Raw genomic sequence first — 14,046 nt, 5'->3', positions numbered from 1 at the left:
TGCTGGGTGTGCCATGTAACTCAAACTAGCCAAGTTCATTTATCTACTACACAGAAAAAAGATGACATAAATTCTAGAGAGCACAAGCAGTGCTAAAGGTCTATCAAATTATAGGATATTTATTAGAAGTGAAGAATTCTTGCTTGAAATTGGAAACTCAGGAGTATATCTAAATGTTTTTCATTACATGTGGTTAATATTAAAATACTTAGAAAATTTGCTCAGAATTGTGATTAATTTGTTTTCTTCAAAAGGGGAAAGCCATCAAAGTCAGGCAAATATGCACAGCATGAATTTTGTTCCACAACACCAAATAGATAACTGTTTTACTTGATTAAAAATTATAGAACAGCAACACAGCAGAATCACAATTATGAAATCAAGTAAATGTACATGTTCAATGAATCCCAGCTCTCAATTGTTAAAATCCAGGTAATGCATTTTGTAATTTAGGAAAGAATACTCAAGGATCTTCTCAGTCTCTCTATATATATTTAGACGTTATTGTAAGGCTCCTGTATGGTCACTACTATGTACATCCTTTTCTAGAAGATCTCAACATCTTAAATGGTCATACATTACATATTCCTTCTTTCTTATACTGTATCTATAAAGAAAATGGTGAGAACTGTAATGGCAAATAGAAATCAAAAGATAAATTTCAAAAGTTAAAGGCACATATCGAACCACCTCTAGATATAATGTAAGTGGTTATTCAAAGGTAAATTATATTACTTGGAGATAACATAAGATCAATGATCTATATTCCTGGGTAGTACTTATAATATAGAAAACAGCAAATTATGTATTAAAATAAATAAATTTTATCAATTCATTTTTTTGAATGTTCTAAGTATTTGGCACAATGCAAAACTTAACGTTTATAGAAACTATTTGATAAAAGTAACATTTTTAAAAAAAGATTTAAAAAATGTCAGGTTGTAGAGTTCCACATCTACCTGACTTCCATTCTACTCCTTACTACCTTCCTCCCTATTTTTCAAACTGTATCTTTTCTTACTGAAAAACTGAAAGAGAAATATTATTCTTCTACCTTACTTGAATGCCAAATAAAAAGCAATCACTAATAAAATACAGTTAATACTTTTTTAAAAAGATTTCATTTTAGCTCTAACAGCCATAATTTTAGGGTATTTTCAGGAGATAGCCCCAGAACAAAACAAATTCAGACTCATATTTCATACAACGTGATGCTTTTTCTTTTGAGATTATTGTTTACCCCAAAATTGCTGCAATGTACATTTTTAAAAACCACAGTCTTCCTCTATGGTCACAAAGCAAAACAATAACAGCCATCACCAGTACAGAAACAATGATTGTATACTTTCAACATAATATTCAGATTTCTTAAATAACTATCTTAAACCAATTTTTAACTATATCTACTAAGTGTATACACTTACTAGTTGAAAAATATATTGGTTCTACCTACCTACCACTTCTAATACACAACACGATAACAAGTGTCTTCTTCCTATTAGCACAATTATAAGGACAGGAACACAAAATGTGAATTAAGGGGATGAAGAAAGTTAGAAAAATTTCCTCAGTCTTGTTTTATCATTCCTTTACCTTTCATTTGTAGACACACTGCAGCTGATTATTCCTCTTTCATTACCCACCCTGTTGCTGCCTAAAGACCTTTTTGGACATGAGAGCAAGGGCAGGTATATCATATTACCTATTGGTTCTTTTGAAATTAGCTTAAATTAATGGTTAAAAAAAGAAGAATGAAATGCTTGAGGTTAAGAGAAATACTCCCATGAGTAATTTTCTGGAAACTCCGAAAAGAGGTTCCTATCTTGACTTTGTATCATGAATACAGGGTCAAAATTCGAGAGTACAACTCTCCAATTATCAGGCTTTATCAGTTTGTTTTTTTGGAATAAAGTTCAATTTAATCTCTAATTAGTTTAAAAGATATTTATCATTCTAGTGGAGAAGAGTCTGTTTCCCATCTACATCCACAGCAGTAAAAATGGTAAGGCTTAATTACCTCTGAAAGACCCAGAAGAGCCAAACAATTTTTCCTGTATCTGTCCTCATGATCTTCCCTGCCTCCCCGCACCTGCTGCATAAACACAAACTTCACAGGAAACCCAGAGACAAGAGTATAGTAGTCCTCTGACAAAGGAAGACAATTTTAGCTTACCTCCAACTTTTCCCACCCCACCCTCCCAAACACACACAACAGAGAGGTCAGTGTGTTCTCTGGCAAGGATAAAAATTGAAGGAGGCTCAAAGAACACTTAACACTGAGTTAAAATTCTAACATTGTAACATCAAGTTGTCAATTCATTCAACTTTAACCCATTTGGGAAAATTTAAGCTATTAACTTAAATATACAGTAGTACTTCTTCAGTAGCTATAACCTCTTTATAACCTCTTAATTGTTCACGCTAACAACTTCTATTGCATACTACTGCTTCCTTTAAGAAGTAAATCCAGGACCATTCCACTTTATCTTAGACTTAACATTTACTAGTTTTCCAAGAATGACAGAAATGAAAAAATATATATATTAGGACAAGAACAATTATGTTAATTTCCACAATTTTTGTTCCATGGGCAGTGCCTGATACCATTTAAATTAACAAATTTAAGTTCAATCCTATGCTTAAGAAAAAAAAACTAATGAGAGACTAATTTACAAAGTATACAAGAATATAATTTTATAATAAATCTTTCCAGTGTTTACATTACACGAAATGTTTCCCTTCATAAAAACTCAGAAGGACAGCTCTTATAAAATGAAACAAACTTTCTATGTTCATCTCTGGTAAGCAATGAACAATTACAATTTGCTCAAAAAGGATCTAAAAGTGCTGCCTTAGGAGCATACACTACCACTAACATGCTGTATGAATGAAGTCTTGGTGAGTGTCAACTGGGACCTTTTCCTCTCCTCACACTAGTGAACCCATCTCACATAAAGCTTAAGAGAAAACTAAAGCCACTGCAAAAGTGAAACTCAATATGCTCCAAATATGTCTAAGGTAACCATTCAAAAGGAAAATTGGCAGAAGTCATCTCTTTAATCAAACAAACAAAAAACCCAAAAAAACAAAACAAAAAATCCAAACCAAAAGGCAAATGCTGTTGTTCAATCATCTGATGGACTTAGAGGCAAAAAATGTGACAACAGCAATAATTCAAGTACAGTGTATATGAAAATTTAAACACACCACTTTCAAGTTAAGACAAAAGTGAAGGAGAACTATGATCTTTATATGAGAGTCAAAAAGCTTAGGCATTATCACCAAATGTTAATTCATTTTAGTCATCAATGAGACTACCGTAGATATTTTTGCACCTTGTGCTTGTAAAAGCAGATAAAATATTTAATATGTCATTTACAATGTATTTTACTAGCTCAGCATACAGGATGTATATAGATTATATCAAAGTAGTAGACAGTTAGGGGCCTGTGCAAACCCTGCAAAAATAGTCCTTCAGGTATCTGCTAATTAAAAGAAAAACACCACTTGCTGTTTAGAAGTGATACAATTCAAACTACCACAAAATACAAAGGGCTGCAAAATGTATACCATTCCAACAACATATATAAGTTATTAAATAAAGATCTGATTTAAAAGAATATAAATGAAGCCTTTAAGTAGGACTTTTCTACATGCATATTATTCCTTATTAAAGAAAAAAAATATGTAAAAAGGCCATTGGTAATTGCTTTGTTAACATTTGTAGAAAATGCCAATTCTCTGGTCACAAATTCCACTAAGTTTAGCACTTAAGGTCTCTGCAGTGTTATAAACATTAATTTAAAATACTGTTAATTCTATAATTCCATTGGTAAAATAATGTGACTTGGAATATGGCAGTCTTCATGTTGAGGGCAATGATCCACAGTCTGATATTTTAAATTTCTTAGAAGTGAACAGTTATCCAGAAGAACAGCACCCTCCGCCACCAGCCTGGGCTTGAGGTTCATCATCAATAATCTGTACGCCTCGCCTTGCAGCTCCTGGTTGACTGGAGCCATTACCTTTTGCCCTTTCATCCACTTGTGCTGTTTCTATCATCCCTAAGAAAGAGAAACAGAGAAACTATTTAGAACAAAAATCTTTTGAGTTTTCTCCTTCTGTAATTTCAGTATGCCAACATGATAGCTATTTCTGACTTTCAACCAACAAGGAAATTAAATATAATAAACATTTTGTCAGCTTACTAAATAGCTTTTGCTGCAAGTATAAAAAATGTAAATAGCATATTAATTATTAACAGCATAGTATAGCAAATAGTGTATTTGTCCTGTTATATAATGGCCACAGTGACATCAATAGAGGGAAAAAAAGGTTTTGGTTTGAACAAAGAACTATTGATGAGCAAAATCCTTAAGATTATCCAAATACACTTAAAAATTTTATCAAAGCCCAGTATTTCCATTCCTAGGAATTTACCTCAAGAAAACAAAATCCCTGATTCAAAAAGACATATGCACCCTTATGTTTATTGTTGCACCATCTGCAGTAGCCAAGATATGGTAGCAACTTAAGTGTCCATCAATAGATGAACGGATAAATAAGAGGTGGTACTATACACAATGGAATATTATTCAACCATAAAAAGAAAAGAAACCCTGCTATTTGCAACAACATGGATGGCTCTAGAGGGCATTATGCTCAGTAAAATAAGCCAGGCAGAGAAAGACAAATACCACATGGCTTCACTTATTTGTGGAGTATAAAAACAAAGCACAACAGAAGGAACAAAATAGCAGTAGATTCACACACACTAAGAAGGGACTAATGGTTACCTAAGGGGGAGGGGGAAGGGATAAAGGGGCACAATAATTCACAAGCACAGTATCTGGTGGTCATGAGGTCAGTAATACAGCACAGAGAATATAGTTAATGATTCTGTAACATCTTACTATGTTGACAGATAGTGACTGCACTAGAGGGGGTGAAGATTTAATAATATGGGTAACTGCTGAACCACTGTATTGTATATTTGAAACCAATATAAGATTATATCAATGATACTTTAATAAAAAATAATTATGTCAAAGTTCAAATTGTTCCAATTAACGTGAAATTTCATGTACAAGATTTATTCTTCAACTAGTAATATACTCTTTTTAAGCAAGTGATATTTGAAAGAATGAAAGAGTCTAAGATGAAAGAGGACTCTACCTGATTTAAAGATAGAGCATAAAGTTACTCTAACGAAGAAAATGAGATACTGATAAAAGGAGAAATACAGAGATCAATGGGAACAGAGTCCAGATACAGAACCCATATTGTCACTTTATTTTTGACACATATGCCAAGATTATACAGTGAGGAAAGAAAAAATTTTCAAGAAACTGAAACTGGACACTTACATGTATCTATACATCAATGTACATGAAAATTAACAAAAAATTAATTATAGACCCAAATGTAAAGCACAAAACATAAAATTTTTAGAAGAAAACAGGAGGAAATCTATGTAGGAGACAATTTTTGTGACTTTGAGTTAGGCAAAGATTTCTCATGTAAAACACAAACATGAACCATAAAGAAAAACTGATAAACTGGACCTAATAAAAATTTAGAATTTCTGCTCTTTGAGAGAGACAGTGAAGAAAAATGAAAATACAAGATACAGATTAGGAGTAATTATTTGCAAAATACATATCTGAAAACAAGAGGAAAGAAAAGATGGAATTCTTTAAAAAAGGATTCTTAAACTTGGATCCAGAGATTTTCTTCAACAATGGTTTTCTCTAGTGAGGTGTGCAGGACAATTCACTGAGATCAAACTAGAAAACATTAGAAATCCTAGTTTCTACTTGTTTTTCCTTCACCTTTCAAAATTTCTATTTTTTATGTTTCATAATGTACAAATTACAATAGTACTTATGTATGTTCTATAATTTTTAAATGACTATATGAGGAATACCCAAACTTTTTTTAATAAAGATGTGAGGTTTGTAACATTTCTAAGCCACTGATCTAGAACCTTGACAAAGTATGGGCAGCATAATCCATACTTGGGAGCCTGTTAGAAATGAGAGGCCCACACCAGACCCACTATGTCAAAATATGCATTTTTAGAAAGATCCCCAGGTGACTTATATGAACAGCAGTAGTTGTCAAATTTTAGGATGCATCAGAAAGACATGGAGCGATTGTTAAAACACAGAATCTGAGCACCACCTCCAGAGACATTCTCAAGTGATACTGATCCTGCTGATCAGGGGACCTAACAGAGAACTACTGCTCTTGAAAAATTATGAGTGAATTTCAGGTGCTTTTCATAAAACTGAAATTTACTCCAAAGTTTGTATATATGTACATTTTTCTAGAAAGAAAAACCATTGTTTGATCAAATTCACAAAAGAGTCTGCAGTTTGACAAAATCTTTTCAATCCATCGTTCTGTAGACTAAGGTTTTCCTAAGTATGATATATATCCTATTGGTGGCTAGAGAACTGACTTTCAGTTTGTATATATAAACAGTCTCCTTTCTTTTAAAAAAACTTTTTTATGTGGAAAATTTCAAACACATATTCAAGTAGAAAGAATTAAGACAATGAAAAATCCCATGTCCATCACACAATTTCATCCATACTAAGCAAACATCCCTACCATATTTTGAATAAAATTCTGGACACATAATTTTACTCATGAATCATTTTAATGATCTCTAAAAGGTAACTTTTAAAAAAAAAATAAGAACTTTGTTTTAAAGTATAACCACAACACTACAGTCACACTTTTAAAAAACCTACATTTTTAAAAATAGAGAATAATTCAATTTTTTTGAAGTAAAAAGAAATAACTTTACCCATTTTTCCCAGCAGCCATGCCCTGCCTCTGGCAACCACCAATTTGCTCTCTGTATCTATAAGGTTACTTTTTCTCTTCTGTTTTAGAGTCCATGTATAAGAGAGACCATACAGTATTTGTCTTTTCTCTGCCTTACTCCACTCGGCATAATGCCCTCAAGGTCTGTCAATGTTGTTGAAAATGGCAAGATTTCATTATTTATTATGGCTGAAAAATATTCCATTGTGTATATGTGGATATTATATAATAATATAATATCCCATTACACACACACACACACACACACACACATCAGTTTATCATTTCATCCTTCAATGGGCTCTTAGGTTGTTTTGGTATCTTGGCCCATAAAATAACACTACAATGAACATGGGGGTGCATGTGCCTTTTCAAGTTAGGGTTTTATTTTCTTTGGATAAGTTCCCAGAATTGGAACTGCTGAATCCTATGGTAGTTCTATTTTTAATTTTTTGAGGAACCTACATACTGGCTTGTAGTAGCTGTAACAACTTACTTTCCTTCCAACAATGCACAAGCACTCCCTTTTTTCCACATCCTCACCAACACTTGTTATTTCTTGTATATTTTTTTAAATTGAAGTATGGGTGATATATAATCATATATTAGTTTCAAGTATACAACACAGTAAGTAGTTCAACAGTTACCCACATTATTCAATCCTCACCCCAACCAGCAGTGCACTTATTATCAGCCAATATAGAAAGATGTTATAAAACGACTGGCTATATTCTCCATGTGGCACTCACTACCCTCCTGTAACCAATTTATACTATGATTGAGAATTTTTCCTCCCCTTTATCACCCTCACCTTCCCCACACTTGTGCTCCAACGCCTCCACCATGGTAACCACCAGTCACTTCTCAGTGTCTTTGTGTCTACTGTTATTTTATTCATTTCACTTTGTTTTGTTTCTAGATTCCACATATAAGTGAAATCATATGGTATTTGTCTTTATCCACCTGGCTTATTTCATTTAGCATCATACCCTCTAGGTTCATCCATGTCATCACAGATGGCACAATTTCTTTTTTATGACTGAATAATATTCCATTGTGTATGTGTACCACCTCTCCTTTATCCATTCACCTACTGATAGACAATTTGGTTGCTTCCATACCTTAGCTACTGTAAATAAACAGGGGTATATATATCTTTTTGAATCAGAGATTGGTTTCTTCAGGTAAATTCCTAGGAGTGGGGTTACTGGGTCATATGGTATTTCTATTTTTAGTCTCCTGAGGAACAACCATACTGCTTTCCACAGTGGCTGTAACCAATTTACATTCCCACCAATAGTGCAGGAGGGTTCCCTTTTCTTCACATCCTCACCAATACTTGTTATTTCTTGTCTTTTGGGTACTGGCCATTCTAATTGGTGTGAGGTGATATCTCATTGTGGTTTTGATTGGCATTTCCCTGATGATTAGCGATGTGATACATCTTTTCATGTGCCTGTTGGCCATCTGTATTTCTTTTTTGGAAAAATCTCTGTTCAGATCCTTTCTGTTCATTTCTTTTTTTACTCTGCCTTTGCAGTTTGATGGCTTTCTTTAGTGAAGCTTCTATTCCTTTCTCTTTTCTGTATATACTGGTAAGGTTTTGTTTTATGATTACCACGAGGCTTACATAAAACAACCTCTATCTATAATGGTCTACTTTAAGCTGTTAACATCTTAAGTTTGATCCCATTATAAAAATCAACATGACTACTCTCCCTGAACCCTATTTTTTAATTTTGATGTCACATTTTACACCTTTTTATATTGTGTATCCCTTAACTAATTATCATGACCATTGTTATTTTTACTACTTCTGTATTTTTTCACATGAGCTTTATAAATGACTAATCCACTACCTTTACTATACATTTACCTTTCTGGTGAGATTTTTCCTTTCATATGTGGAATTATTAATCAGTGCCCTTTCTTTTCAGCTTAAAAAAGTCCCTTTAACATTTCTTGTAAGGCTGGTATAGTAGTGATTTCATTCCCACCAACAGTGTAGGAGGGTTCCCCTTTCTTTGCATCCTCACCAGCATTTGTTGTTCCTTTCTTTTGGATGGTGGCCATCCTGACTGGTGTGAGGTGATAGCTCATTGTGGTTTTAATTTCCATCTCCCTGATAATTAGCAATGTGCAGCATCTTTTCATGTGCCTGTTGGCCATCTGAATTTCTTCTTTGGAGAACTGTCTGTTCATATCCTCAGCCCATTTTTTAATTGGGTTATTTATTTTTTGGGTATAGAAGCATGTGAGTTCTTCATATATTTTGGATGTTAACCCCTTGTCGGATATGTTGTTTATAAATATACTCTTCCATGCTGTAGGATGCCTTCTTGTTCTGCTGATGGTATCCTTTGCTGTATAGTAGCTTTTTAGCTTGATTTGGTTCCATTTGTTCATTTTTGCATTTGTTTCCCTTGCCGGAGGATATGTGATCAGGAAAAAGTTGCTCATGTTTATATTCAAGAGAGTTTTGCCTATGTTTTCTTCTAAGCATTTTATGGTTTCATGACTTACATTCGGGTCTTTGATCCATTTTGAGTTTACTTTTGTAAAGTATGGAGTTAGGCAATAATCCAATTTCAATTCTCTAGCATGTAGCTTTCCAGTTTTGCCAACACCAGTTGTTGAAGAGGCTGTCATTTCCCCCATTGTATATCCACAGCTCCTTTATCATGTACTAATTGACCATATATGCTTGGGTTTCTATCTGGGCTCTCTATTCTGTTCCACTGCTCTATGGGTCTGTTCTTGTGCCAGTACCAAATTGTCTTGATTACTGTAGCTTTATAGTAGAGCTTGAAGTCGGGAGTATAATCTCCCCAGCTTTCTTCTTCTTTCTCAGGTTTGCTTTGGCTCTTCAGGGTCTTTTGTGGTTCGTATGAATTTTAGAACTATTTGCTCTAGTTCGCTGAAGAATGCCGTTGGTGCTTTGATAGGGATTGCATTGAATCTGTAGATTGCTTCAGGCAGGATGGCCATTTTGTCAATATGAATTCTTCCTAACCATGAGCACAGATATATTTACATTTATTGGTGACCTCTTAAATTTCTCTCATGAGAGTATCTTACAGTTTTTAGGGTTTGGGTCTTTCACTTCCTTGGTTAGGTTTATTCTTAGGTATTTTATTCTTTTTGACGCAATTGTAAATGGTATTGTTTTCCTGATTTCTCTTTTTGCTAGTTCATCATTAGTTATTGGGATGCAACAGGTTTCTGTGTATTAATTTTGTATCCTGCAACTTTGCTGAATTCAGTTATTAGTTCTAAAAATTTGGGAGTTGATTCTTTAGGGCTTTTTATGTACAATGGCATGTCAACTGCAAACAGTGACAGTTTAACTTCTTCCTTACCAATCTGGATGCCTTTTATTTCTTTGTGTTGTCTGCTTACTGTGGCTAGGACCTCCAGTACTATGTTGAATAGAAGTGGAGAGTGGGCATCCTTCTCTTGTTCCTCATCTTAGAGGAAAAGCTTTCAGCTTTTCACTGTTGAGTATGATGTTGGCTGTGGGTTTGTCATATATAGCCTTCATTATGTTGAGGTACTTGCCCGCTATACTCATTTTGTTGAGTTTTTATCATGAACGGATGTTGAATTTTGTCAGTTGCTTTTTCAGCACCTATTGAGGTGATCATGTGATTTTTGTCCTTTTTGTTGATGTGGTGTGTGATGTTGATGGATTTTTCAAGTATTGTACCATCCTTGCATCCCTGGAATAAATCCTACTTGATCATGATAGATGATCTTTTTGATGTTTTTTTAATTCAGCTTACTAATATTTTGTTGAGTATTTTTGCATCTATATTCTTTAGGGATATTGGTCTGTAATTTTTTGTGTGTGTGGTGTCTTTGCCTGGTTTTGGTAGTAGAGTGATGCGGGCCTCACAGAATGAGTTTGGAAGTATTGCCTCCTCTTCTACTTTTTGGAAAATTGTTAAGGGGATTGGTATTAGGTCTTCCCTAAATGTTTGATAAAATTCAGCAGTGAAGCCATTTGGTCCAGGGATTTTGTTCTTAGGTAGTTTTCTGATTACCAATTAAATTTCATTGCTGGTGGTCTACTGGTTTCATATCATAATTGGTCTGTTCAGATTTTCTGTTTCTTCCTGGGTCAGTCTTGGAAGGTTATTATTTTTCTAGAAAGTTGTCTGTTTCTTTTAGGTTGTCCAATTTATTGGCATATAATTTTTCATAATATTCTCTAATAATTCTTTGTATTTCTGTGGTGTCCATCGTGACTTTTCTGTTCTCATTTCCGATTCTGTTTATGTGTGTAGACTCTTTTTTTCTTGATAAGTCTGGCTAGGGGTTTATCTATTTTCTCGAAGAACCAGCTCCGACTTTCATTGATTCTTTCTATTGTTTTATTCTTCTCGATTTTATTTATTTCTGCTCTAATCTTTTTTATGTCCTTCCTTCTACTGACTTTGAGCCTCATTTGTTCTTTTTCTAGCTTTGTTAATTGTGAGTTTAGACTGTTCATTTGGGATTATTTTTGTTTCTTGAAGTAAGCTTGTATTGCAATATACTTTACTCTTAGCACGGCCTTCACTCTGTCCCACAGATTTTGGGGTGTTGAGTTGTTGTTTTCATTTTTCTCCATATATTCCTTGATCTCTGTTTTAATTTGGTCTTTGATCCATTGATAATTTAGAAGCATACTATTAGGCCTCCATGTGTTCATTGGCCTTTTTGTTTTCTTTGTATTATTTATTATCTAGTTTCATACCTTTGTGGTCTGAGAAGCTGGTTGGCACAATTTCAATCTTTTGGAATTTACTGAGGCTCTTTTTGTGGCCTAGTATGTGATTTATTCTGGAAAATGTTCCATGTGCCCTTGAGAAGAATGTGTATACTGCTGCCTTTGGGTGGAGTGTTCCATAGATGTCTGTTAGGTCCATCTCTTCTACTGCATTGTTCAGTGCCTGTCTCCTTATTTATTTTCTGTCTGGTTGATTTGTCCTATGGAGTGAGTGGTGTGTTCAGTCTCCTAAAATGTATGTATTGCATTCTATTTCTCCCCTTTAATTCTGTTAGTATTTGTTTCACATATTTACGTTCTCCTATGTGGGGTGCATACATATATATAATGGTTATATCCTCCTGTTGTACTGACTCCTTTATTGTTATATAATGTCCCTCTTTGTCTCTTGTTACTTTCTTTAAAGTTTAGTTTGTCTGATACAAGTATTGCAACTCCTTTTTTCTCCCTATTATTTGCATGAAATATATTTTTTCATCTCTTCACTTTTAGTCTGTGTATGTCTTTGGGCTAGAAGTGAATCTCTTGTAGACAGCATATAGATGGGTCTTGTTTTTTCTATCCATCCTGTAACTCTATGTCTTTGGGCTGGAAGTGAATCTCTTGTAGGCAGCATATAGATGGGTCTTGTTTTTTTTATCCATCATGTAATTCTATGTCCATTTACATTTAGGGTGATTATTGATAGATATGTACTTACTGCCATTGCAGGCTTTAGATTCATGGTTACCAAACACTCAAGGGCAGCTTCTTTACTATCTGACAATCTAACTTCACTCGCTTTTTATGCTATTTCAAACAAAATCTAAGGGTTCTTTCTTTTCTCTCCCTTCCTTTTCTTCCTCCTCCACTCTTCATATATTAGGTGTCATATTCCGTACTCTTTGTGTATCTCTCGACTGATTTTGTCGGTAGTTGATTTAACTTTGCATTTGCTTAGTAATTAATTGGTCTACTTCCTTTACCGTGGTTTTATTTTCTCTGGTGACAGCTATTTAGCTCTAGGAGCACTTCCATCTAGAGCAGTCCATCCAAAATACACTGGAGAGATGATTTGTGGGTGGTAAATTCCCTCAACTTTTGCTTATCTAGAAATTGTTTAATCCCTCCTTCAAATTTAAATGATAATCTTGCTGGGTAGAGTAGTCTTGGTTTGAGGTCCTTTTGGTTCATTGAATTAAATGTATCATGTCCCTCCCCCCTTCTGGCCTGCAAGATTTCTGCTGAGAAGTCTGATGATACCCTGATGCATTTTCCTTTGTACGTGATCTTTATTCTCTCTCTGGCTGCTTTTAGTAATCTGTCTTTGCCATTTTAATTATTATATGTGTTGATGTTGTCCTCCTTGGGTCCTTGTTTTAGGAGATCTGTGCACCTCCTTGGCCTGAGAGACTATTCTCTTCCCCAGATTGGGGCATTTTTCAGCAATTATTTCCTCAAAGACACTTTCTATCCCTTTTTCTCTCTCTCCTTCTTCTGATACCCCTCTAATGGAATATTGCTCCCTTTGGATTTTGGATTGGTCACACAGTTCTCTTAATATTCTTTCATTCCTAGAAATCCTTTTTTCTCTCTGTGCCTCAGGGCTTTTGTATTCCTGTTCTCTAATTTCTATTTCATTTACAGTCTCCTCTATCTCATCTAATCTCTTTTAAAATCCCTCCACTGTATGTTTCATTTCAGACACTTTATTTTTCAAGGTTCCTCTTTCTTGAAGTCCTCAGTGAGATCCTGACAATTTTTCTGCAGCTCCATGAGCATGTTTATGATTTTTATTTTGAAATCTTTACCAAGAAGATTGGTGATTTCAGTTTCAATCAGCCCTCTTTCCAGTGTTTGAGGCATTTTGGTCTGTACCAGGTTGTTTTTCCATTTCATATCTGTAATGATTATTATGTAATAACAACTTTGTGTATGTGGTGCCCTCTAGTGCCCAGATACTCTACTCTCTGGAGGTGCCCAGCACCTGGAGGAATGGCAGAGGTTACAGGTGAGCGGTGCTGGTCTCTGCCAGGAGGAAGGAGCTCTTTCCTGCTTCCCAGCTGCACTGCCTGTCTCCAGTGCCAGGGCCAGTGAGCCGAGATGAGGAAGGAGCCTCTGTATTATGCCCCTGTAGTTTCTGTAGGCGAGGCCACCCTCCAGCCAGCCTGGCATGATAGCTGGGCCAGCAGGTTGGCAAGCTGCTGCCTTTCAGGAGGAAGGAGCGACAGACTGCAAATCATAGTGGGGGACCTTGGTGCTGCATTGCCAGCCAGGGGGTAAGAGCACCTGAAGCCCCTACAAGTTCCCAATCTGCTGGGCTGAGTATGCTGGGAAGGTTTCTCCACCTGCCCTTTCTCCTGAGCAGCAAGCTCTGTGTAATCTTTACTCCTTTGGCACTCCTCTTGCTGTTGGGAAGTCCTTCAAAGTGCCCACCTTTTGCCCCAGGGGAGCCCACTGTG

At 35.2% G+C, this 14,046-nt stretch overlaps 1 protein-coding gene across 1 annotated transcript in view; it reads right to left on the bottom strand.

Moving 5' to 3' along the window:
• Positions 1–312: 312 nt before the first annotated feature.
• Positions 313–14,046, bottom strand: part of RAB21 (RAB21, member RAS oncogene family) — a 37,728-nt gene continuing 23,994 nt past the window's right edge. The window contains exon 7 of the mRNA XM_036930807.2: positions 313–4,064. Coding sequence (XP_036786702.1) covers positions 3,922–4,064 — 143 coding nt within the window. The 3' untranslated portion in view covers positions 313–3,921. The remainder of the gene's footprint in view (positions 4,065–14,046) is intronic.

The sequence above is a fragment of the Manis pentadactyla genome, chromosome 10 (genome assembly GCF_030020395.1).
Source record: "Manis pentadactyla isolate mManPen7 chromosome 10, mManPen7.hap1, whole genome shotgun sequence".
Taxonomy (NCBI): Eukaryota; Metazoa; Chordata; class Mammalia; order Pholidota; family Manidae; genus Manis; species Manis pentadactyla.
This window is presented reverse-complemented; position numbering and strand designations above follow the sequence as displayed.